Source organism: Callorhinus ursinus, unplaced genomic scaffold (assembly GCF_003265705.2).
Source record: "Callorhinus ursinus isolate GAN/ISIS: 27379988/994484 unplaced genomic scaffold, GSC_fseal_2.0 scaffold63, whole genome shotgun sequence".
Lineage (NCBI taxonomy): Eukaryota > Metazoa > Chordata > Mammalia > Carnivora > Otariidae > Callorhinus > Callorhinus ursinus.
Window position 1 is genome coordinate 5,936,240 of NW_027397125.1, and position 24,564 is coordinate 5,960,803.

Consider the following 24,564-nt stretch of genomic DNA (forward strand, 5'->3'; position numbering starts at 1 on the left):
TAGAAGTTGTGAATCAGAATTTCATAAGCTGTGGTTTCAGAAAGAAAAATAATCCTAATTTGTCTGGCTGCAGAATCAAACTTCGTGCCCAGCAGCAAAGTAAATAATATGGATATAGATATACAGAAGAAAATACCAAAAGCATGGGGCGCTTGGGTGGCTCAGTCGGTTAAGCGTCTGCCTTCGGCTCAGGTCATGATCCCAGGGTCCTGGGATCGAGTCCCATGTTGGGTTCCCTGCTCAGCGGGGAGTCTGCTTCTTTCTCTCTCTCTCTCTCCCTCTACCCTTCCATCTCTGCTCATTCTTTCTCTCTCTCTCTCAAATAAATAAATAAAATCTTAAGAAAAAAAAAAGAAAATATCGAAAGTGTGGAATTTGAAGGTCCACACAGAGGAAAAGAAACAAGTCGGATGGGTTCCTAGTCAGAAACTTCTAGATCTGCAGTCTGGCAACTGTGTGACTTTGAATAAAGGCCAAAAAACCCAAATAAGTACTAGTATTTGAATATAAAGCGTCTGGCTCATTGCTCGCCATATGGTAGGGACTTAGACAAATTTTCACTAACCTTTGTCTACGAAAACATGCTTCTTCCTTTAATCTGTCAAAGTTAAAACTAGGTTTTAACATCTGTTTTTTTTTTTGCAATAATGATTTAAGAAATGTGATTCAAACCAAAAAGGACAATGGGGAGATTATAATCAAATTATAGCACACATATGTAATATACATACTAATGAGTATGATTTACATTCTAAAAGGAAAAAGAAATCAATGTGTTTCAGCTTATGAAGCATTGGAAGCAAATGATTTCTAAGTTTTCCTCTGCCCTGAAATTATAAAATATTGTGGAAAGGAGAAAAGGGAAAGCTCTTACTTCAATTCCACTCCCTTCCTCTTATGAGAATATTAATCTAAGACTCCAAAATGCTGTTTAGACATTTATAAATAATGGGGTGGAGGGGAAAATATTTCTTTAAAAAATCATGCTGGGGGTGCCTGGGTGGCTCAGTTGGATAAGCAGCAGACTCTTGATTTTGGTTCAGGTCACTACCTTGGGGTCCGGGGATAGAACCCTGTGACCTGGCTCTGTGCTGGGGGCGGGGGGAGGGGGATGTCTCTCTCTCTCCTTCTCCCTCTGCCCCTCTCCCAACTTGAGTGCATGCATGGGCATACTCTCTCATGAGCATTCTCTCTAAAAATAAATAAATAAATCTTAAAAAAAAAAAATCATGCTTCCAAGTCAGACACTCCTTTATCTTCCTCTGAGCCATTCTGAAGTAGCCTGGAAGGGGGAGGGAAGCTGCATCCTCAGGGATGCACAATCTTTTCCAGCTTTCTCATTTACCTCCTGCTTATCCAGGGCTGGATTAGCCAAATGCCCTTGGGTCTGCCCTTAGATACATATTTCTTTTCTCTTTTTTGTCTAATTTGTTCACAGAATGTATGTCCTTGGTCATGGAAATTATATCATTGGGTGATAAGATTTGAGAAACTCCCCTCTTCCCTTAGAGCTTAAATTTAAGTCCTGTTTCCAGCTAAATTACCAGAGAGCTTTGCACCAAAGATTATGATGCTTATGACATCAACAAAACTAATTAATAAAGTGGATGTGACATTTCCCATTTGTCATTTTCCCTTGTGCTAAAGCCTCTCAGTAACATCATGGGAGAAAGTAGCAGCAGTGTGGCGCCTGGGTTGTGTGTGTGTTGTGTGGGGGTAGGAGGGAGGGTGTTTATGGACCCTAGAGCGCCCCCTGGTCATAATACATTAGAATTCTGTCATCAACCTGATTCTGCTCCCAGAAAGGGATAACAGAAATGGGGAAAAGAGAATCAGGCAAGACTGGAAAGGTGGGGAGGCCAACTGAGGCAATTTTTTTTTATTATTATTATGTTATGTTAATCATCATACATTACATCATTAGTTTTTGATGTAGTGATCCATGATTCATTGTTTGTGTATAACACCCAGTGCTCCACGCAGAACGTGCCCTCCTTAATACCCATCACCAGGCTAACCCATCCCCCACCCCCTCCCCTCTAGAACCCTCAGTTTGTTTCTCAGAGTCCATAGTCTCTCATGGTTTTTCCAACTGAGGCAATTTTAAAACATGAATCGCTCTTTACAATTTGGAAATCTCAGAGTAATATTTAATAGTCACACTGAACAAAGCAAGAATGTTTGTAGAAAGTTTATAAAAAATATTCTATTAACTAAATGTATAGGTTCCAACATATAAAACATACTTAGGTGAAGGACTCTAAATGGCAAAGTTTTCCAGGAAAAAAATAAAAGAAACTAAGAAATATTATCAATTCTGTTGTTGTAAATGGAAGCATGTACCTAGGGGTATGTGTGTGTACGTGTGTGTGTGTGTGTGTGTGTGTGTGTGTATGTTCTGTTGATAGTGATAGGGAAAATGGGTATAGGACCAATTTCTAACTCTTAAGGGATGTTTGATGATGGCTAAAATTCTTGTTAAAAAACAAAAAACCAAGCTATGACAATGACAGAGCAGCTAAAATAAAGGTTTCTACCAATGATAAGTATTTAAAAGTCTCTGCAGGAACACCAGATAAATTACAAGCAGAAGCTCAAGCATTTGCATTTAGGCCAATCCTTGGTGTTGAAAGCAACAGTATCACTCCCACACTACCAGGAAGAAAAAATGGCTCATTACAGCATCATAATTTTCCTTGAGACTAATCAGAGAACTGAGGTTACATGGCAACCAAGTGACCCCTCTTCCAAAGAGAAAAAATATTCTTCAAGGAAAGACAAGACACACAAACTGCTGCACTTTTGGGAAAGCACAGGAAATGATAAAAGTGTGTAAGAAGAAATCCGCTAACAGTTTAACTGATAATCCTCATTCTCTGCCTAGAGATTTCATCCATAGTGGCTGACACCACGATTGGGCCAATTTATGGAAACTTCAATTGGATGCACCCAACATTTGAACTTTCACAAAGGGCATTTTACACTATTAGGTACTGTAATATAGTGGGAAGATTGTCAAATGCAAGAAATTTCTGATAGACATTGGCCTAATCTAATCTTTCTCATTTTCTCTTCTTTTGAAAATCTGTTCTAAATTCAACAGTGAATCATTTCTGAATCTGTCATCTTGCCCGGGGTTGCCTGAATATGGAAAAGGGATGATGGAATTCAGTAAGGCGGTATGGCTCCTCTGTTTGCTTCTCAGCCTCAGAAAACATGTGCTCCATACTGACAGTTCAATGAATCATCTCACGGTGAGTTATAATTAATTTTCATTTTAACTGTTAGGAGTTGATCTCCTGGAAAGAGGGAAGTCTACATATTTACAGTGAAGGTTCTTGGCCAAAAGTTTTGATATAGTCATCAAATCCGTGCCTCTTTAAATCACGTAAGCCATTGACTCTATTAGTTCTATCTTTAAATCAATAATGGTGATTGCATTTGAAAGGCTAAAGTTGTTGTGTTTTTACTTTAAGTCCTATTAAACTGTGAAGACATGATTTCACTGATGGTAAGGTTACTGGTATTATCCATGAGAGCAAAACTAAGTAACTTTTGAAATGTTAAATCAGGCACCGATCAGAAAATGACTATCCCAAACTGCTGGAACCCCAAGTAGGATATATTCTACACACACATTTTGAGAGTGCGCTTGGCTGCCTAGGCTAACATCTGAGTCTCAGCACTTACTAGCTGGAGACCTTAGGGCAGGTTCCTTGACCTTTCCAACACTTAGTTCTCTCATCTGCAATACCTGGATGGCAATAATATTTAAATAATAGGGAAAATATGCCGTGAAGATTGAAAAGCTAATCCACGTAAGCACGCAGTCTGACAGGTGGAAAGGATACGGATGACCACGTGAGGTGAGACCAGTAGTAATATTGTGTCATCTGCACTATACTGACACAGAAACTACACCTCATTACAAAGTTACATCCCTTGTCACAAAGCCGGAGCTGGTAAATTATAAACTCAGACTGAAAACACGTTCGGAGACTTCCAGATTTAATTATTTTCCTTTATGTCAAACTTCTTCACTGAGATATGTCATTTGGTCTACATGTGCTATCGGAATCATAAATGTTTCTGGTGAAATCTTTTTCAGATCAAGAGATTAATAAACTCATGTAAAATGGGAGATACCAAATTCATGTAGTTTTTTTTTTAATGTTCTCTAAATTCATAGGTTACAAAACGACTGAAAATCATCCAAGAACAATCTCGACTTCAAATATTCAACACATCATTTTACTAGGGAAATTATGGTTAATTTATTTAATTAATTATTAGTTAAATTGACGGTGACCTCTCAAAATAATTCTTTTTCATTTTCTTTAAGATCTTATATGCAATTACTAATCTATATTGCAATTGTAGAACTGAGTAATAAAAAGTGATCACAACAAACAATGTTGGTGTACCAATTAAAGCAAAAATTTTTTCACAGCAGACAAAAACCCTCAAAATGCCAAAGCACTTACTGCAGCTTGCCGATGAGTATTGGACAATATTCCATGAATCTTCACTTTGTCCTTTTCCATCTGGTCTATGTTCACCCACAAACTCCGGCTGGCAGAATCAGATGGACCATATATCCGAGATATATAGTAATTGTGATCTGTGTCCTCCTATAATAAAAGAATAATGCACATCAAGAACAGAGATAGCATGGATGGGCCTTGAGGACGTTATGCTAAGTGAAATAAATCAGACAGGGAAAGACAGATACTGTATGTTCTCACTTACATGTGGAATCTAAAAAAGCTGAACTCATAGAAAAACAGAGTAGAATGGTGGTACCAGCGGCTGTGGAATGGGGGAAAAGAGAACATGTCGGCTGAAGAGTACAAATTGCCAGTTATAAGACAAATACCTTCGGAGGATCTAATCTAAAGCATGGTGACTATAGTTAATGATACCGTAATTATAAGGTAGCTAAGAGAATAAATGTCTCACTACAGAAAAGAAATGGTAATTATGAGATGTGATGGAGGTGTTAGCTAATGCTATGGTGGTAATCATTTTGCAGTATATAAGTGTACCAAATCAACAGGATATACACTTTAAACTTACACAATGTTATATGTCAATTGCATATTCCAGCCTCAATAAGGCTGGAAAACAAAGAAACATTTAAGTCAATATATACCTGATTTATGTAATTGACAGAGCTGTAGAGAGAGTTCTACTAAAAGAAAAGTCCTCCCCAAAAGGAAAGAAAAAAAAAAAAACCCTAGAGATAGTGTCCCTAAAATTCTTAAAAAACGAACAAAAAAATGATCCTGTGAAACTAGACATGTTACTATTCTTCAAAATAGCCAGAGGAGTTAAATAACCTCTAAGGAAAGCGAATTAGATTTAAAAATACATAAAATAAGCCTCTTTAGAGGAAATTGTTACATAAATAAAACATAGAGAAAAATGTATACTCTGTTTACAATAGTCTTTTTACCACAGTAATTCTAGGGATCTAATTGCCGTCCAAACAAAATGTCACTTTTGAAACTATTTACTGAAAACCTAACTATAATTAGTACTGAGTGACAACAAATCCAAACTTCTCTTCTTTAAAACGAGGGCCTGCTCTCACTTAATGACCCTAGGAATGGAAATAATACAATTTTTCCCCTATAATTTGGGTTATTAAATTCTACTTTTATTTGAATTCTCACTATTGATTATCACCACAGTGCCTGTCACAAAACCTTTAATTTTCATGTTTCTCACTCAATGAAGAGATTTAAATGTTTTAAAAGGGGATATTGCTGAGAAACGTTCAGAAAATCACATGATTCTTGCCTAACTTGGGTTGCAATGAATTTTAGTTTTTTTTTTTTTTTTTTACCATAAAATGTAACTGTGCTTATCAATTTGAGGAGTCTGTTAGAGAAAATATATTTTAAAACATTCAGGTATATGTAAGGATAATGTCTGGTAAATAGAGGGTATATGATTTGAATAATAAGGTTTGGAAGGTGAATTTCATCTGATGCATTTGTTCCTGAGGTGCTAATTAAATAAAATACAATTATTCTTGAAATCTAGTCAAAACAGGAATTCCATGTACCTTTCACAAGTCATCAGGCTAGAAATATATAAAACTGACTACATAAAGGAAAGGAATTTTCTAAGCAGTATTCTAAATAGATTTTGCCACACGACTAAAAGAAAAAGTATGACTGTAAATATAAACCTTGAGAACAGTGATTCTATGTTAACAGTAAGATATAAAAAAAAAAAAAAGTCCTAGGTAAACCTCCAATCTCTAATTAAACTCTAGGTATCACATGCAAAGTATGGGTGTAACCATGATGAAAGTGAAAAAAGTTCTTCAGCGAAAGAAGAAAAAAGGAGACACAAAGAAAGAAGCATGAGTAAGATTTCACGCAGCCCAAGAGACATTAATACCCTAGTGGTTTTCTAGCACTCCCTTCCAGAATATTATGGCCCTGACTGACTGGGTTCTCAGAGGGGAACAAGCATTTGGTTGTGTCTCCAGCACGTTTTCAACTCCTCCCCGCTGTCTGGGGGCTTCACCATGGAAGCTGTGAGGTGGGTATCCTCTTCGACATTGGGCACAAGCCATTCGACACCTGCCATTCCGTTGGCCACAATAGCCCGTAGGCATCAGAAGCACATAATTTAAAACAGACCAATTAGTGAGACATGGAGAAGTTTATATAAAAAGGAGATAATTTCCCTTATTCTGATTGCTGAGCCGGGTAGGCGTATGACTTAGAACTATTGCCACCATTTTGCTACCACGAGGAAACCCCAACTGAGGATAAAGCAAACGCTGATAGATACGAAGTCATTATCTCTGCAAACAAACAAACAAAAAGGCTATCTCCCTCATCCAGTGCATTTAGTGCATCCTGGTTTGTTCACTTAGATGAATCATTAAATTTTTTCAATTGTTAAAACATACCTTGAATTGAGTTATTGTCCACCAAAAGAATCCTGACAAACAAGTTTCCCTAACTTCCAACCAAAAGAGACTTAACTTAAGCAACATTGCGTAAGGCAATCTTCTCTATAGACTTACAGATCTGGATAACAAACATCTATTCAATTCTGGTATTCTAGCTAATTACACAGCAGGAATGGAAACTTGTATCTAAACTGCTGGAAATCATCAAGCCTGAATTACACATGACAATGATTCATTTCATTTTTCAATGAATCGCATATAAGGGGGTTGTGAAAGAAATAGTCAACAAGTTTAATAAAAATTTTAATTTTTCTCCCTATTGCTAGTATTATTCTAAAGAGTTCAGCAACACTGAGGTCAGAGATGTGCTCTTTAGGTGAATTATGTAACAGAGTCTATGATGCTGCCAAATTACCATATAAATACCAAATAAATATTCTCTTCAAAATTACAGACTTTCAGTATAGAGTTCAATATAATTGTTGCAATCGACATATCTAAAATGACTTTGGTATTTCCCTTAACTCCTAAGTCTCTGTAATTAATCAAGAGATAGTCTTGAAGTTAACATAAAGAATATCATTATACTCAAATGATGGATTGTTGCAAAAATATACATGATTTTTGTCTAATTGCAATCACTGATATGTCTAATTGAAAACAATGTTCATTTTTACTTAAATCAGAGCTGCCCAAAATAATGTCACACCTTTGAAAATATTGAGAAACTGAAGACTGGAGTTTGGTGTTTGACTTCTATAGCCCAAGCCTGCCAGGTTGTCATGGCAACTTTTATTCAAAGAGGAAGACTATTGTTTACCCAGAATTTAGAGACACAAGTTGTTAAATTCCAGGGAGAGGCGTTTGGCTCGGTTTTTCAAGGAAAGCTATAAAATAGATGTCTCAAAAATGTGACACTTTAGCACTACCAAATTATTCAAAAAACCACATCTTGTCCTTTATAGGAGTAATGGTACTTAAAGAGTTGTTAAAAACCACTTCAGGCACAAAGATTTTCCTTTCCTGCTTGAAAGCAAACTATTTCTAACGCCATAGAAAATAAAACAAAACACTACTGTGATATGCCTACTTGCCAATTTATTTAGGAAATCACCTGTTAACTGAAAGTAGATAGCACAGTAGGTAGTTATAAATCCTATAAATCCATGCTTCTCAAATATGCCTGCAAATGTGCAACTATAAACAGAGGACATACACCAAAAATACAGGGAGAAAAAATCATCAAAACTATACCTAACCATTCTGTAACAATCAGTTTATACAATTCCTAACCCACTCCTAACCTGTCTTCTAACACTGGTGTTACGTTGATTTTATGATGGGTAATTTTTATGGATGCCTCACACTGTCTCATGCAGTAACAGCATTTGAACTCGAAATTTATTTCACTGAGAACTAAAACTAAAACAAGAATAGATGGTATGAACATCACTGTGCTGATCATTTGAAATATATGAATAGACGGAACATAAAGTTCTTAGTGAAAGGCATTTAGCATTGAATCAGTTGGTTACCTCACAAAGACAGTTTCATAATGAATAAAGGGATATCATAATTTGAGTGGTTCTTATCAAGTGTTCATATACACCAAATATATTACCTTCTCACATATACGAGTTCACAAGGACTACATAATGCGTATAAAGGTAAATGTTTAAAAATAATATTTTAAAGTATTACTTGTATATATTAAGTTCCTCAAAAACAGAGTTAAAAAATAGTTCTCTAATGTTCTAAAAAAATTAATGTTGATAAAAAAACTAAATGAACATGATACAATCATAAAAGAAGAAAAATAGTAAGCTGGTAGTATTCAGGGAAAAAATTACAGAGATGAATTCACTAGTAGCAGTAAGAAAAGGGGTGTGTGCGTGGCTCAGTTGGTTAAGCGGCACACCCTTGATTTTGGCTCAGGTCATGATCTCAGGGGTTGTGAGATGGAGCCCCAAGTGGGGCTCCGCCGTGGCTGTGATGTCAGTTTAAGATTCTCTCTCTCCCTCTGCCTCCACCCACCAAAAAGAACAGAATAAAAAATAAAAAATTTATAAAAGTAACTTATAAAAATAAATTACTAGTTAGGACTAAATTATAGAAAAAAGAGATTCTATATATGATATATATACATATATTCAGTGGCATAGAAAAGTTTTTTTAATGTATTAGAAGAACAATTTTTCTGAGTTAAAGAAAGACTTGAATCTATATACCACGCCCCAAGAAAATCTGCAATAGAATTTTGAATATCAAGAAATTTCCTGGTGACATTTCTCATAGGTTAAAAAAAAAAAAAAGCAGCAGCAGGGCGTTTCACAAGATGGTGGTGTAGGAAGAACCTAACCTCAACTCCTCCCCCATGGACGCACCAGATCTACAACAACATCAGGATCATTTCTCTCTGAAAAAGATCTGCAAGCTGGGTGAAGTGCTTCTCCACAACAAAGGATAAAAAGACCACACTGAGATGAGTTGGAGAAGCAGAGACATGGTCTCACCAAAATCCCACCACTGCTGTGGGGGCACAAAATAGGGAGGGGGTCTCACCTGCTTGGCCATTCTCCTGGAGGAGTGAGGAGCTGGTGACCCACATCAGACACTTCAACCCCTGGAATCTGCACCAGAGAGATGAGCCCCTAAAATATCTGGCTCGGAAAACCAAAAGTGCTGATGTCCAAGGGATCCAAAGTGTTATGGAAAACTGAGATTCACTCCCTTTTAAAAGTTTCAAGTAAAGTCTCACTTGCCTCCTGACCCGGTGGGGAGGGGGGAGCAGTTTGGAAAGCACCTGGACTCTATGTGAAATTCATTTGCTAATCTAAAAACATCTGCTGCAGGGGCGCCTGGGTGGCTCAGTCATTAAGCATCTGCCTTTGGCTCAGGTCATGATCCCAGGGTGCTGGGATCGAGCCCCACATCGGGCTCCCTGCTTGGTGGGGAGCCTGCTTCTCCCTCTCCCACTCCCCCTGCTTGTGTTCCTTCTCTCGCTCTCTGTCAAATAAATAAAATCTTAAAAAAAATAAAAACGTCTGCTGCAAAAATGAACAAATAAATAATCAATAAATAAAAGCACCTGCTGTAGAGGTAAGGGACAGCTGAAACTCTCCTTGGAGATGGAGGCACTGGCAAAGGCCATTTTTACATTCTCCACTTACCCTGAGAGCACAGGTGGATGAGTTTGAACTTGGCATCCTCCTACCACCTTGCCAAGACAGGTGGGGCTGAGTGGTGATGGCACCATCCCGCTCTCCTGCTGAGGCTGGAGTGTGCAGGTGGTTGCAGTACTCACCTGCTCCCTGCTTGGGGCAGGTGACGCAGCAAATGGTTACAATGTTCTCCAGCTCCCTAACTAAAGTCTGTGAGTAGGCAGTTACAACCCTTTACTCCCTGTTCCCTGGCTCAGGTTGGTGAGCGTGAGTGGTTGTGGCGTTCCCCCGCTTTCAGCCTAAAGCTGGCATGCACACAGACAAGGAATTCTCCCATTGCATTCCTGGAGCCCACAGGTGTATGCAGTCAAGACATTCCCCGCAACAGCCCCCTCTCCGCCCCCGGCTGTCTTTCTGAAGCTAGTGAGCATGCCCTACCCCCTACACTCTCTAGCTGCCTAGCTGAAGCCAGTGGGTGCATGCAATCCATACAGGCACCTCTCCCCCGCTGCCCCCGGCTTTGATTGCCTGGCTCCTTGGGGAAGGTAATAGTCAGAGAGAGAGAGTTCCTGGCCAGCCACCACAACCCAGTCTTCCTGTGAAGAAGGCCTATTTACTTAATCTGCAGCTTCAGCCTGAGAAACAGCTTCCGGTTTCCACACATTTGGAGGCCATGGAGGTGCTCCCAAAGAATGTAAGCACCATCCTTGCACACCCCATTGGCCTCACGACAGCTCGACAAGACCTCCCAGAAAGGAGCTTATATACCCATGTGGAGCCCTGATTTTTGCAACTGTCACTCAGAGGACCCCTCTAGATCTCCTGGTTTGGAGGCCGCAGGGATTATGATAATGGCCCCACAGGACTGTATTTGCACACTGTAAAAACTACTACCTGGGGGCGCCTGGGTGACTCAGTTGGTTAAGTGACTGCCTTTGGCTCAGGTCATGATCCTGGAGTCCCGGGATCGAGTCCCACATCAGGCTTCCTGCTCAGCAGGGACTCTGCTTCTCCCTCTGACCCTCTTCCCTCTTGTGCTTTCTATCTCTCATTCTCTCTCTCTCTCAAATAAATAAATAAAATCTTAAAAAAAAAAAAACCCTACTACCTGAGGGCCTGGCTTCTTGTCTCCAGCCTGAAACTAAGGGCTCAATGAGATTCCTCCCTTTGGAACATGGATGGATCTTGGCACACTCTCACAAACAGGGACATACCAGGAATAAATCAGGGGGTTTAGACAATCACAAAGAATCAAGAGACACCCAAGAGCTTGGACAAGTTTGAACAAGGAGGTTCATCACATATACAAGGCCACTTCTTCAGACTGAGAGAGGTAGATGTTTCACCTAATACACAGAAACAAACACAGAGAGTCAAGGAAAATGAGGAGAGAGAGAAATATGTTGCAAATAAAAGAAAGAGCCAAAACCCTCAGAAAAAGACCTTGATGAAAGAAAGAATTATCAGAAAAAAAATTCAAAGTAATAGTCATAAAGATGCTCACCGAACTCAGGAGAAGAATGGATGAACATAGTGGGAACCTCAACAAAGATATAGGATATATAAGGAAGTACCAAACAGCAGTCACGGAGCTGAAGACTACAATCACTGAACTGAAGAATACACTAGAGGGACTCGAGGGGTCCAACAGCAGATTGAATGAAGCAGAAGAATGGATCAGCAAGCTGGAATACAAAACACTGGACCTCAAACAGAGCAGTAAAAAGTAAAAAAAAAAAATAAATAAAACCCAAAAAACAAAAAAACTTGACGATGGCTTAAGGGACTTAGGGGGCAACATCAAGCAGAATAACACTTGAAAGAAAAGATGCTCAACGTCCCTAGTCATCAGGGAAATGTAAATCAAAACCACAATGAGGTATCACCTTACACCTGTCTAATGACTATTATCTAAAAGACAAAAAATAACAAGTGTTGGCAAGTATGTGGAATAAAGAGAATACTTGTAAGCTATAGTAGATGGTTTAGCCACGATGAAATTTTCCTCAAAAAATTAAAAATAGAACTACCAAATGATACAGCAATTCCACCACTGGGTATCCATTTGATAAAAACAAAAACAGTGATTTGAAAGATATGTGGACCTCTAAGTTTACTGCAGCATTATTTATAGTAGCCAAGATATGGAAACAACTTAGGTATCCATTGTTGGATGAATGGATAAAGAAGATGTAGCATATATAAAATGTACTACTATTCAGTCATAAAAAACAATGCAATCCTACCATTTGTGACAGCATGGATGGACCTCGAGGGCATTATGCTAAGTGAAATAAGTCGAGCAGAGAAAGACAAATACCCCATGATTTCGCTTAAAAGTGAAATCTAAAAATCAAAACCAAATAAAACCCAGAGTCACATACAGGGAACAGATTGGTGGTTGCCAGAGGGTTGGGGTTACAAAATGGGTAAAGGGGATCCCAAGTATAAACTTTTAGTTTTAAAGTAAATAAGTCATGGAGATGTAACATTCAGCATCGGGAATACAGTCCCATCAGTAATACTGCATTAACATTATATGGTGACAGATGGTAACTAGACTTACTGTGGTGATCATTTCACAACGTATACACAGATGTTGAATCACTATGTCTTACATCTGAAATTAATATAATATTGTAGGTCAATTATACCTCAATACATTTTCCTTAATTAAAAAATGAAGCAGAAGTCTTACAGACATCTAGAAAGACAAACCGACTTATTCATAAGGGATTTCCTCCTTCAAAAGAGGAAAAAACCTTTGATAGTCTGATACTTCTCTATGATATCCAGTGGAAACGATGTCTACATAATCATTGTGTAGAAGAAAGTTATCACTTAAGAAATTTTTGCCCAACAAAACCATAATCTAAGTATAAAGGCAACAAACATATTCTTTCTTTCTTCCTTTCTTTTTTTAAAGGTGTGTCTGGAGTCTTGGAAGCTTGACTACTTGACGTTCTCTTACAAATGGACCTTGAGAGATTGACTGAAGGTTCTAGCAGGGTGTCATAGCTACTCGTATACCCTTGATTGAAATATGGTTCTCTTCTACCGGGGAAGGTAGTCTTTTTCCACCTACTGTGCAGTTTTGGGAGGGACTCACATGGAGTTTTGAGGGAGGAAGGGCACACCCACCTAGCCAGTCAGATCAGCTGAATCAACCCTGGAAATCAATGAGGTGACAGATGTCACAGCCAGGTCACCCTTATATCCACAAGCATATTTTTAATGAATACAAATACTGAGAGAATATACCATAAATGAGATCTTCCTAAAATGTAATACCGAATTATACAACCAAATCTACCAAGGGGTGAATCGAATATGGTCATAGGGATGGAGAAGCTGTAGTAAACACTGTGATGGTGAGCATTCACTCGATGGAAATTATATTAAGAAAAATAAGACAATTTAGTTATTATGGCTGTAAGTCACAATGTAGATGATATGAACCATGAAACTATAAAAATAGTCTAATAATCATGTTCCATGCCAGATAATAGATATATAAATCTAAGATACAGAAATATAGTTTAAAAAAATAATAAGCCCATGGGGCGCCTGGGTGGCTCAGTTATTAAGCATCTGCCTTCGGCTCAGGTCATGATCCTAGGGTCCTGGGATCGAGCCCCACGTCCAGCTCCCTGCTCCGCGGGAAGCCTGCTTCTCCCTCTCCCATTCCCCCCTGCTTGTGTTCCCTCTCTTGCTGTGTCTCTCTCTGTCAAACAAACAAATAAAAAAAATCTTAAAAAATAATAAGCCCATATTTTTAATTTTAAGAGAACCTTTTGATGCGAAAGTCTGAAACTAGTGGGCCACAGATGGCATCTATGTTGCCAAAGGACAGCAGATACAGAGTTAAATTAGTTTTTTTCCTGAAATATAATAGAGTGCAATCTCAATTTTACAAAATTACATCCATCTAAATATAGATGTATATCTCTACTCTCCTACCTCTCTATCCTCTCTGATTACACACACACACACACACACACACACACACGCGCGCGCGCGTGCGCCTATAAAAGATACTTACCATACACTGATTGGTTATTCCTAGGTGATGGGACTTGGGGGAGTTTCTTTTTCCTTAACCGTATTGTTTGAAATTTTTATAATAAACATTACATATAGCCACTTTCTTTTCTTTTTTCTTCACATAAAGCATTAAAAAATGTGAAGATGCTTAAAAGTATCAATTGTTGATTCCTAGAATTAAACCACCGACGTATATCAAGAGACACAAGGCCACGATGTTATACACAGTTAATACAGAATTAGTATGATAGGTGCTTTGAAAAGTGCTTAAGGAAGACTTCTTTAACATACTATAAATCAGACATTCACGCTCAGTGTAGAGCTTCAAGGTCAATAACTTAAAATGGCTTTGTGAAATAGCTGATAGATAAATTTCCATTAAACCTTTTCTTTAAAATACTAGCTTCAATAACCTAATTGAGGTAGAGTGCAATCTTTTTCTCTACTTATTGTAAATGAAATAGCACTAACAGAAACAAAAATATTCATTTCTACTAAATTTTGAGCGAGAAATACTTAGAGTTTGAATCTTTATAAAATGATTTTATGTTGTAAGCATTTTATAGAAGCATGGCTAAATCATCTCTTCTTTATTCATTCATTTATGCAGAAATAATTTGTTTCATGTGTATAAAGTACAACATATTCTTAGAGGGAAACATTGTGATAGAATGTATGGGAGATAATGTTGAAGAATTATTCAATAGCACTGCTAGATCTTGGCAATGTCTATAATTCTATGAGAAACATTTAAGGAGTCGCTCATGTTTTCCTTCTAGCTATATCCTACTGTAATCTGTGGGCTTATTTCTAGGACCTGTTTTCAAGGATCTCAGAAAGAAGCAGTAGGCTGGAGACATAGCTACAATCTGACAACGTCCTGGGTACAGGAAGGAAGGTGGGGAAGGGTTGGGGGAAAGGGGAAGGTGGTATGGTTTAAGACATTAAACTTGCAGGCAGGTGATCTGATCTCTGGTTCTCACCCGCTCAGTTGCTAGTGAGTTCTGTCACTTTAGTGAAGGCTATTATGTGTTCAGTTCATTACAGTGGATTGAAGCTGTGACCTTCTCTGCACACATAGTTCCTCTTTTGCCAGAGGTAAAATTATAGAATAAGGTGAGCATCCTGGCCTTGCAGGAGCAGCCCAGTGGAATGACAGGTGGTTACCAGTTGGTCTGGGAACATTGAGGACATCATGAGACATGGAACAGACTTCATGGAGAGAGACGTGAGATAAAAATCCCACCTGAACCCCCACCTTTCCCAATTATATTAATAAGAAGGTGATCTATAGGGTATGTGGTGTGGGCAGATACTTAAGTTATATGAGTATCTCTTAACAAAAAGCAAATGATAGCATTTCACTTTCTTTTACTGGGTTCCCAAAGAATCAAATTAGAGCAATGTATTTAAACACAGTTGAAAAGTCTATGAACAGAGTTTACAAAGGAGTATTAAATTAGCCCCCACATAATTGCAGCATGATAGGAACAATTACATATTACCTTCAAGTAGCCTTCAATATACATCAGTCAGTACTATAGCAATACCTTCTTCAGATACTAAGAACAATTACATGGAATATAATTCAATTTACTGTTACAGTGTCAGAAGAACGAAAACCAATTCCTATATCTCCTGTTGATTATATCAGATTATTTCCCCAATTCTCATGATGCCCATCCTTTGCACATACCTTCACCATTTCTGTATGGATTTTTATCTACTTGGTCTCTTTGCAGCATGGTCTAGCCCCCTAGCAATCTCTTGTCTATGACTCTTTATAGGCATGATTATTTTACCAATTCTTCACAAGAGTTCTGTTAAATGACTCCCCAAACTGTAAGATTAGTTGAGAGACAGAGAGGGAGAGAGAGACTGAGAGAGAGAATATATTGTGAGGTCAGATAATTGTGCAAGATATAAAATATGAAATTTTGGCAATATTTCCAATATAAAACAGTTTCCATTTTCCCAGTAACAGTCTCTCAGGCACAGGAGATAATTTCTCGTGTTACATAGAGAGAGGTAAACTGTATGGCCAAGGTTGCACAACACACTTATTTGTGATCTTTCAAAATAATAGCAACATCAGGAATCTACAATTTGATTAAGTGATTACCTAGATCTCCAGTTTTGAGATGAGGTGGCATGTGTTTGTGTTGATTGATTTATTAAATGAAGCAGAGCATATTTTCCTCCTGCATATCATATACTTTTATCTCCTTTTGATAGAAACCTTTAAACCTTTGCAGAACGAGCCTGCGACACTATTCCAGGCTTAGAGAGGTCAGGAAGAAGAGGCTAGAGAGGCTGTCTGGAGCAGTTTTGAGTGAGTTATTCACATCTTTTATAAATACAGGCAAGTGATCCCCAGTCCAACAGTGGCCACTGAAGAGGTGAATCACCAACTTACAAGGAATCATCAAGGGCTCCAAATATCTAGCAAAAAAATGTGTGATTGAAAAAAATATTTAAAATGTGCATGAGACTTTTATTTAAAAGCACAAAATTAGCATTAAAATAATGTAGCCCAAAGGAGATTTGATGGCTGAAGTATAGTTTCTGCCTCTAAATAACCACTGTAAGTTCTGGACTTCACTCTGTATATCAAAGAGTTGAGCTAGGTGTCTCTAAAAGTGCCTTTTGACTAAGTTTCTAAGATCTTACAGCCACAAGGCAAATAGGAAGCAACTAATAGGTGTGGGTCAGAAGACTCTTTGCCTTATTTGACATTCATTAAGAACAAGTGTGCAGTTTGAAGAGCCAGTATAGGTAGCTAGTTCTAGTTAGTACCAGTACCATTTCAAAAGGTACTTAACATCCTTGTTGATGCATTCTAACTGGCTCTCAGATTGAAGGCAAATTCACAGACATGTTGCAGGAGGTGTAGAAATCCCTGAGGACACTGTGTATATCATTCGTGCAAACTGAGTAAATCACAGGTCTTGCATACATACACACTACTATTTCTCAAATGACCAATATAATTGTGATGGGCAAAATGTGTAATCATTTTACAGTGTTACTGAATACTCTGTAAATCTTGGTATGGTGTATATTTTTTTTAAATCAGCTGGAAAGAACTAACAGCAATGGTATGGAGGGCCTCAAAATGTTCTTTTTTTAAATAATTTTTTTATTACGTTATGTTAGTCACCATACAGTACATCACTAGTTTTTGATGCAGTGTTCCATGATTCACTGTTTGCATATAACACCCAGTGCTCCATGCAGCACGTGCCCTCCCTAATACCCATCACCAGGCTAACCCATCCCCCCACCTCCCCTCCCCTCTGCAACCCTCAGTCTGTTTCTCAGAGTCCATAGTCTCTCTTGGTTCATCTCTCCCTCCGATTTCCCCCCCTTCATTCTTCCCTTCCTTCTCCCGGTGTCCCCCCTGCTATTCCTTATGTTCCAATAATCAAAAAAGACCACCATAACTTAAAGGATGGAAATTTCCATTCTAGATTTAGCATCTGTGACAGAGCAAGAACTCAGGTGCCATATACATACTATCATAGCCAGCTTAGGCTTCCCTAATAAAATATTGTAGACTGGGTGGCTTAAATAACAAAGAATTATGTCTCACAGCTCTGGAGGCTGAGAAGAACAAGATCAATGTTCTGGCTGATTTGGTTTTTGGCGAGGGTTCTTTTCCTGGTTTATAGGTGATCACCTTCTCACCCTATCCTTACGTGGCAGAGACAGAAAGTTCTCTGGATCTCCACCTCCTCTTATAAGGACAATAATCCCACTGGATTAGGGCCCCACCTTTGTAGTCTCATTTAATCTTAATTACCTCCTAATGGTCCCATCTCCAAATACAGTCACATGGGGGTTAGGGCTCCAACATATGAATTTGGGGAGGACATAATTCAGTCCACAGCACACACAGATAGTTCCTTTATTAAGTTTGGATCTGGAAAACAGCCCTAGATTGACTACCTTTGAAAATTCATGTCATTCTCTAGTACTACTCAAAAATAGCCATTCAAGCTTTCTAATATAGGAGGACTTTGGAAAATACACACAGTTCTCTGCTTTGGCCTATTTCTTAGGGGAAACAAACAACAACAACAACAACAAAAACCGTGAGAAACAGTGGATTATTTATAATTTCAAAAGAATTATAGAAAAATATATTCAGGAGCAACTTTCAAAAATTATAACGCAGTTGAGAATTTTCACATACCAACATTTGTGGAAAAACTGGATGGTTTCCTCCTACCAACTGGTAACGAGTTGGCCAGTGTTCTCATTTCTAAGGTAACTGTTACTATCCCAATACTATGCAGTCTGGTATTTCAAACGACAGGTATTAATGTATTTTTAATTAAGTCAGCTTTTTTTCATTTTATTACTACTTTAATGTCAAAGAATGAAATCCTTCTCCAGTCTTCTCTTCCCCCCCCAACTTCTTATGTCTTTTGTTTTGTTGCTATAAATATCCCAGATAACAACAACGAACATTAGACATTTCTACATTTTGATGCAACTAACATTCATTGAAACTTGAATTCTCTTCAAATATCAGAGATCATCTCATCATCCATAATTAGCAGTGAGCAATGTTCCATAGCCTCTAATATTGTAGAACAATTTTCACAAATAAGTGACATTCTGAAAAAAACCCTCTTTTTCTACGGAATTTTGTAGAACTGTCTTGCCTCTAAGCACACCATTACTATCATCAAAATATGTCTCCAGCAGAATCAGCATAGAAAGTATAGCAATCAAGAAAATTAATTTCCACATTAATAGCATATATCCTGCTATATTAGTAAAGAGAAACACCAAGATATTTAACCTAACCAAATTTTGTGAGACTACTACTTGTAATAGCAAATCTTATTATTCCATGAATATGCCAATTTAGTTATCTAACTAAAGGGATTGATCAACTACCTCTAAAATGAAATTATATATATATATATATGTGTGTGTATACATATACATACACACATATATATATATATGTCATTGGAATTTTGGAGTTGCATTAAAAAGACCTAAGGGAGGACAGGTAAAAAGAACACATTATTTTTGGTAATTAATTTTGAACTTAGAAATGGTTACATGATTTATGGGCAACTTTTGACGATGTCTCTATTTATTTGTTTCAAAAAAAAAAAAGAGCCCCCTCACCAAAAAGTTTTGCATCTTTCACAATAAAAACTTTTCTCTAAATAATTTATAATATGATTCATATTATTTTAGGTTTTCTCACTTCCAAAATTTATAGCATGGGTTTTAAGGGAAAATCAGTATGTGGGAAAAAGAACAGGAATTAAGAGAAAACATCACTTTAAAGCGAATTTTTTTAATACAAATCTATGCCTATTTGACCTGTGATAAACATACTTCACAAACCCAATAAAACATGAAAGGTGGTGATGCTATTTAGTAAACTATAAATAAATGGATATACTCTCATAATTGGAATGCTAAAGTGAGGGAAGAAAAGGTCCTTTTTCCTTCAGCTGTCCCTTATGAAGAGGCGTTTTCAGTAAACTTCAACAAGCATCTGATATTGAATCAGATTTCTAGATTTTCTTTCAATACTGAATTCATTTGCTTTATCCTTACCATCTATCATTGGCTTTTTGTGTGGTTCGTCTTTTTGTTTGTCCTTTTTTTTGAAACCAAGTAAACAGTTAATCACAGATTTATGGAAACTGGTTAATAAGTGTAACTAACACATATGATATTCCAAGTTCTCAGATTGGCACATAATATACATTACACATTGAACCCTCACAATAACTCAATGAATTATGAAGAAACTGAAGTTCAGAAATACCAAGTAGGTTGCCAAGCATCACAAAAAATCCCAGGGATATAAAAATAGTTCTTTATAACTTCAAATTCTATGTTTTTTTCCACTTCCACAATACATTTTAGATAGTAAATTTTTGAGGACCTCAAAAAAAATTGCATTCGGTTGGGTTGTTTTGCTGAAGCTCCTCAGGCCTTCTGTAACAGCGCTCTCACTGGTCCCCCACATCTCTCTATTCTCTACAGCAGGGAGCAATCCTTTTTAAAGTAATCCTGTTAAAGCAGAAATCTGATCAAATCACTCTCCTGCTCTGTTGAGGCTCCTCATCATACTCAGAACAAAATTCGAAGTCCTTACCAACACCCTGCTTTTGACACATCTACTTCATTTTCCCCATCACACCCATCACACTGCCTTTCTTGTTATCCCATGAACATGCCAATATGCCCCCAAATCACACCATGCACCTGTTGTTTTATGCATCTGGAAGGATTCTCCCCTATTCTTTCATGTTTTATTTTTATTAGGTTGCTTTAATTTCCTTCATAACACTTCTTTCTTTCAGATTTTTTTCTTTTCTTTATCACACCCTCCTCCCCCTTTTAAATACTAAAATGAACTATACTAAAGAGAGTTCATCGCTATATTCTAGGAATTAGACATTGTCTGATACATGATAGACCTTCGATACATATTTATTTATGTTAGACCTTCTTTGTATTTTACAAGGCTAGTTTCTCTGGCTTTATCACTCTTGGAAAAGATGTCACAGTTGTAGATTCTCCTTAACAGCAAAAAAAGAAGTGGCAGATCAGATACATAACAATCTAATTTATTCAGAAATATATTTTATTCACTATTTAGTTTACTATTCTTGAAACTGCCATACCCTATTACAAAAACCCACAAGCCATCTCTATCAGTAGTCTACTGCTGGATAACAAGCAACCTCAAAACTTCTTGAGTTGAAACAACTACCCATTTGTTTAGGATTCTATCAAGGTAGACTGGGCTCAGCTGGACATTGCTTCTGTACTACACAATGTCAGCTGGGTTCACTGCTGGTTTGTGCCAGTTGGCATGTGGGCTGGGGGCTGGCTGGTTCCAGATGGTGTTGGTCACATGATTAGGACCTCTATCTTCATGTGCTGACTCATTTTCAAGGAGGCTAGATTGGGCTTATTCAAAAGGTGACACAGAATCCAAGAGGGTAAGAACAACAGCTGCAAGACCTCTGGATGCATTCCTTAAAAGTTGTATAACATCGCTTCCATCCCGTTCTTTTGATCCGAACAAGTTACAAGAAATGGCCTATAATCAAGGGATGAGAAGATAGATCCTTCCTCTTTTATAGGAGGAACTGTAGAAGTTTTTGGCCATTTTTAACCTACTATGCCATCATAACTTTGTGTTCCTGAGCGGTTGAGCTGTTTGGCTAAGTGTAAACATAGAGCTACTCTGCATCCCAGGAGATATTGTACCATATCCACTTTGTTGAGAGCCCATTTTGACAATACCATTGGGTAGCTTTCATTAAAATATATATATATATATAAAGGTGCTTTCATTTGGCAGACAAGTACTTTTAACAATGTAAATCTTCCAACTGGTTTCAAAATAAGAATTTAAAAGCCCATTTCAAATGACAAATTCCTCTAGGATCACATCGTCGAAGAAAGAAAATCTTGTTGTCAACTCACTTAGGTAGCTGATGTAGAGGTCAAGCAAGGGCAGAGCAAAGGGAGACAGGTTGCATAGTTTCATGAGTCATTAAAAATAAAGAGGCAAAAAGAAAAAAAAGCACAGTCTGTTGAGTAGTTTTGTTTTAAAATTACCAATGTTAGATTCAAACAAATATTTTCATAATTTGGTTTTGCTGACTTTGCAGAAAGATTCCCTTTCAGATCTATAAAGCTGGAATTTATATCTTGCAATAAAATTATTTCAGTGCAGACTGAGCAGTATGTTTTCTTTCTCTTTTTCTTTCTTTTTTTTTTTTTTTGCTTCTGTCTTACAACATCACATGGGGTAAAATCAGTGTTATTAGCTTCTCACATTCCTAAGAACTAGCTGGTAAGACACCAAGAAAAATATATGCAGGTCAAATATTCAAGAGAATATATAGTCTAATGTAGGCGGATGCTGCAAAATGGACTATTTATTTACCACCATTTCTTTTAGGTATCACTCATTCAAGCTAACAAGTATTTATGATATACTGATTATATATAGAGGAGGCCTTGAGCCAAGTGCTATGAAGGGCAAAAAGATGTTTATGATATAGTCCTCATTCTCCAGAAACCTACAACAAAGTGAGAAAATGCAGGCGCTCAAATTTCTCTATTCAAAACCAGTATAAGGTTAACTACTGTCTTAATGGTAGAATCAGTTATTTTAAGTCTTATAAGAAGGAGAAAATCTCATTTAGTTTTAATGATTTAAAAAAAGGGGGGTTCACAAAAGACTGTTTAATCTGGGCCTTGAAAAATGATTTGGAACTGAAGAGGATGACTCTCGTCAGAGGGACTGGTCTAAGCAAAGGGAAATGAGCATGAAAAAAAACCCTAACACTATGGGATATTATGGAAACTACTAGAACAACATACACATATAGGGGAGTAACGTGAAGTGAGTACAGTTAGATATGTAGAATTTAGATGGCACAAACCCTTGAAAGTCTGAACTTGATTCTGTGCAAAATGAGAGAAGTAATGGATGAAGTGTGGACTTAGAAGGAAGAATCTAGAAAATAGGCTGGACTAGAGAAGCGAGAGATGAGAATTTAACACTGGTTTGAAAGATAGTGCATTAGTCAAGAATGAAAGCATACAGCCACAACTGGGTTACTAAGAGGAAGGAGAAAAGGGAAAGAAGCTGTTGTGGGAAAGCTGTTAGAGTTCAGGAAGGAAAAAAAGCACTCGAAAATGACTCTGAAGCACTCAGTCAGAATAACTGGGACCACCTGGTCAATTCAGGGTTACTGATGCCAGTTAACATTTTAAAGCAGAGCCTGGCATTTCTACAGGTCATTTTAAATGGTAAAGAATAAGCAGTCAGACAACAAAAGAAAGAAAAGGCATCCAGATCAGTAAGGAAGAAGTAAAAGTTTCACTATTTGAAGATGATATGATACTGTATGTAGAAAATCCTAAAGATGCCACTAAAAAAACTACTAGAACTGATAAATGAATTTAGTAAAGTCACAGTATTCAAAATCAATGTACAGAAATCCACTGCATATATATACACCAATTAGCAGAAAGAGAAATTAAGAAAACAATCCCATTTACAACTGCACCAAAAATAATAAGATACCAGGAATATACCTAGCCAATGAAGTAAAAAACCTGTACTATGAAAAGTATAAAACACTGATGAAAGAAATTGAAGATGACACAAATAGAAAGACATCTCATGTTCATGGATTAGAAGAACAAATATTATTAAATATGTATGCTACCCAAAGCAACCTACACATTTAATGCAATCCTTATCAAAATACCAACAGCATTTTTCACAGAACTAGAGCAAACAATCTTAAAATTTGTGTGGAACTAAAAAAACCCCTGAAAAGTCAGTCAGTCTTGAAAAACAAAAGCAAAGCTGAAGGCTATTACTAAAGCTATAGTAATCAAAACAGTATGGTACTGGCACAAAAACAGACACATAGATCAATGGAACAGAACAGAAATAAGCTCACAACTATATGGTCAATTAATCTTTGACAAAGCAGGTAAGAATATCCAATGGGAAAAGGACAGTCTCTTTAACAAATGGTGTTGGGAAAACTGGACAGCAACATTCAAAAGAAAGAAACTAGACCATTTTATTACCCCATACACAAAAATAAATTACAAATGGATTAAAGACCTAAATATGAGACCTGAAACCATAAAAATTCCAGAAGAGAAAACAGGCAGTAATCTCTTTGACATCAGTCATAGCAGCTTATTTCTAGATATGTCTCCTGAGGCAAGGGAAACCAGAGCACAAATAAACAATTAGGACTGCATCAAAATAATAGCAAAAGAAACAACAAAACTAAAAGGCAAGCTATGGAATGGGAGAAGATATTTGCAAATGACATATCTGATAAAGGGATAGTATCCAAAATATATAAAGAAGTTCTATAATTCAACAGCCCAAAAACAAAGAATCCAATTAAAAAATGGGCAGAAGACGTGAACAGACATTTCTGTAAGAAGACATACAGATGGCCAAAAGGCACACAAAAAGATGCTTAACATCACTTATCATCAGGGAAATGCAAATCAAAACTACAATGAGATATCACCTCATACCTGTTAGAATGGTTAAAATCACAAACACAAGAAACAACAAGTGTTGGTGAGGATGTGGAGAAAAAGGAATTCTTTTGTGCACTTTTGGTGGAAATGCAAACTGGTGCAACCACTGTGGGAAACAGTATGGAGCTTCCTCAAAAAATTAAAAATGGAACTACCTTACTATCTAGTAATCGCACTACCCAAGAATATTTACCCAAAGAATACTAAAAACACTAATCTGAGAGGATATATGCACCCCTGTGTTCACTGCAGCATTATCTATAATAGTTAAATTATGAAAGCAGCCAAGTGTCCATTGATAGATGAATGGATAAAGAAGAGTGTGTGTATGTGTGTGTA

The 24,564-nt window shown here is 37.3% G+C and overlaps 1 protein-coding gene across 2 annotated transcripts in view; it reads right to left on the reverse strand.

Moving 5' to 3' along the window:
* Nucleotides 1–24,564, reverse strand: part of PLXDC2 (plexin domain containing 2) — a 477,133-nt gene that overhangs the window by 256,190 nt on the left and 196,379 nt on the right. For both annotated transcript variants that reach the window (XM_073885626.1, XM_025891922.2), the window contains one exon: nucleotides 4,485–4,631. In XM_073885626.1, the coding sequence (XP_073741727.1) occupies nucleotides 4,485–4,631 (147 nt within the window). The remainder of the gene's footprint in view (nucleotides 1–4,484; nucleotides 4,632–24,564) is intronic.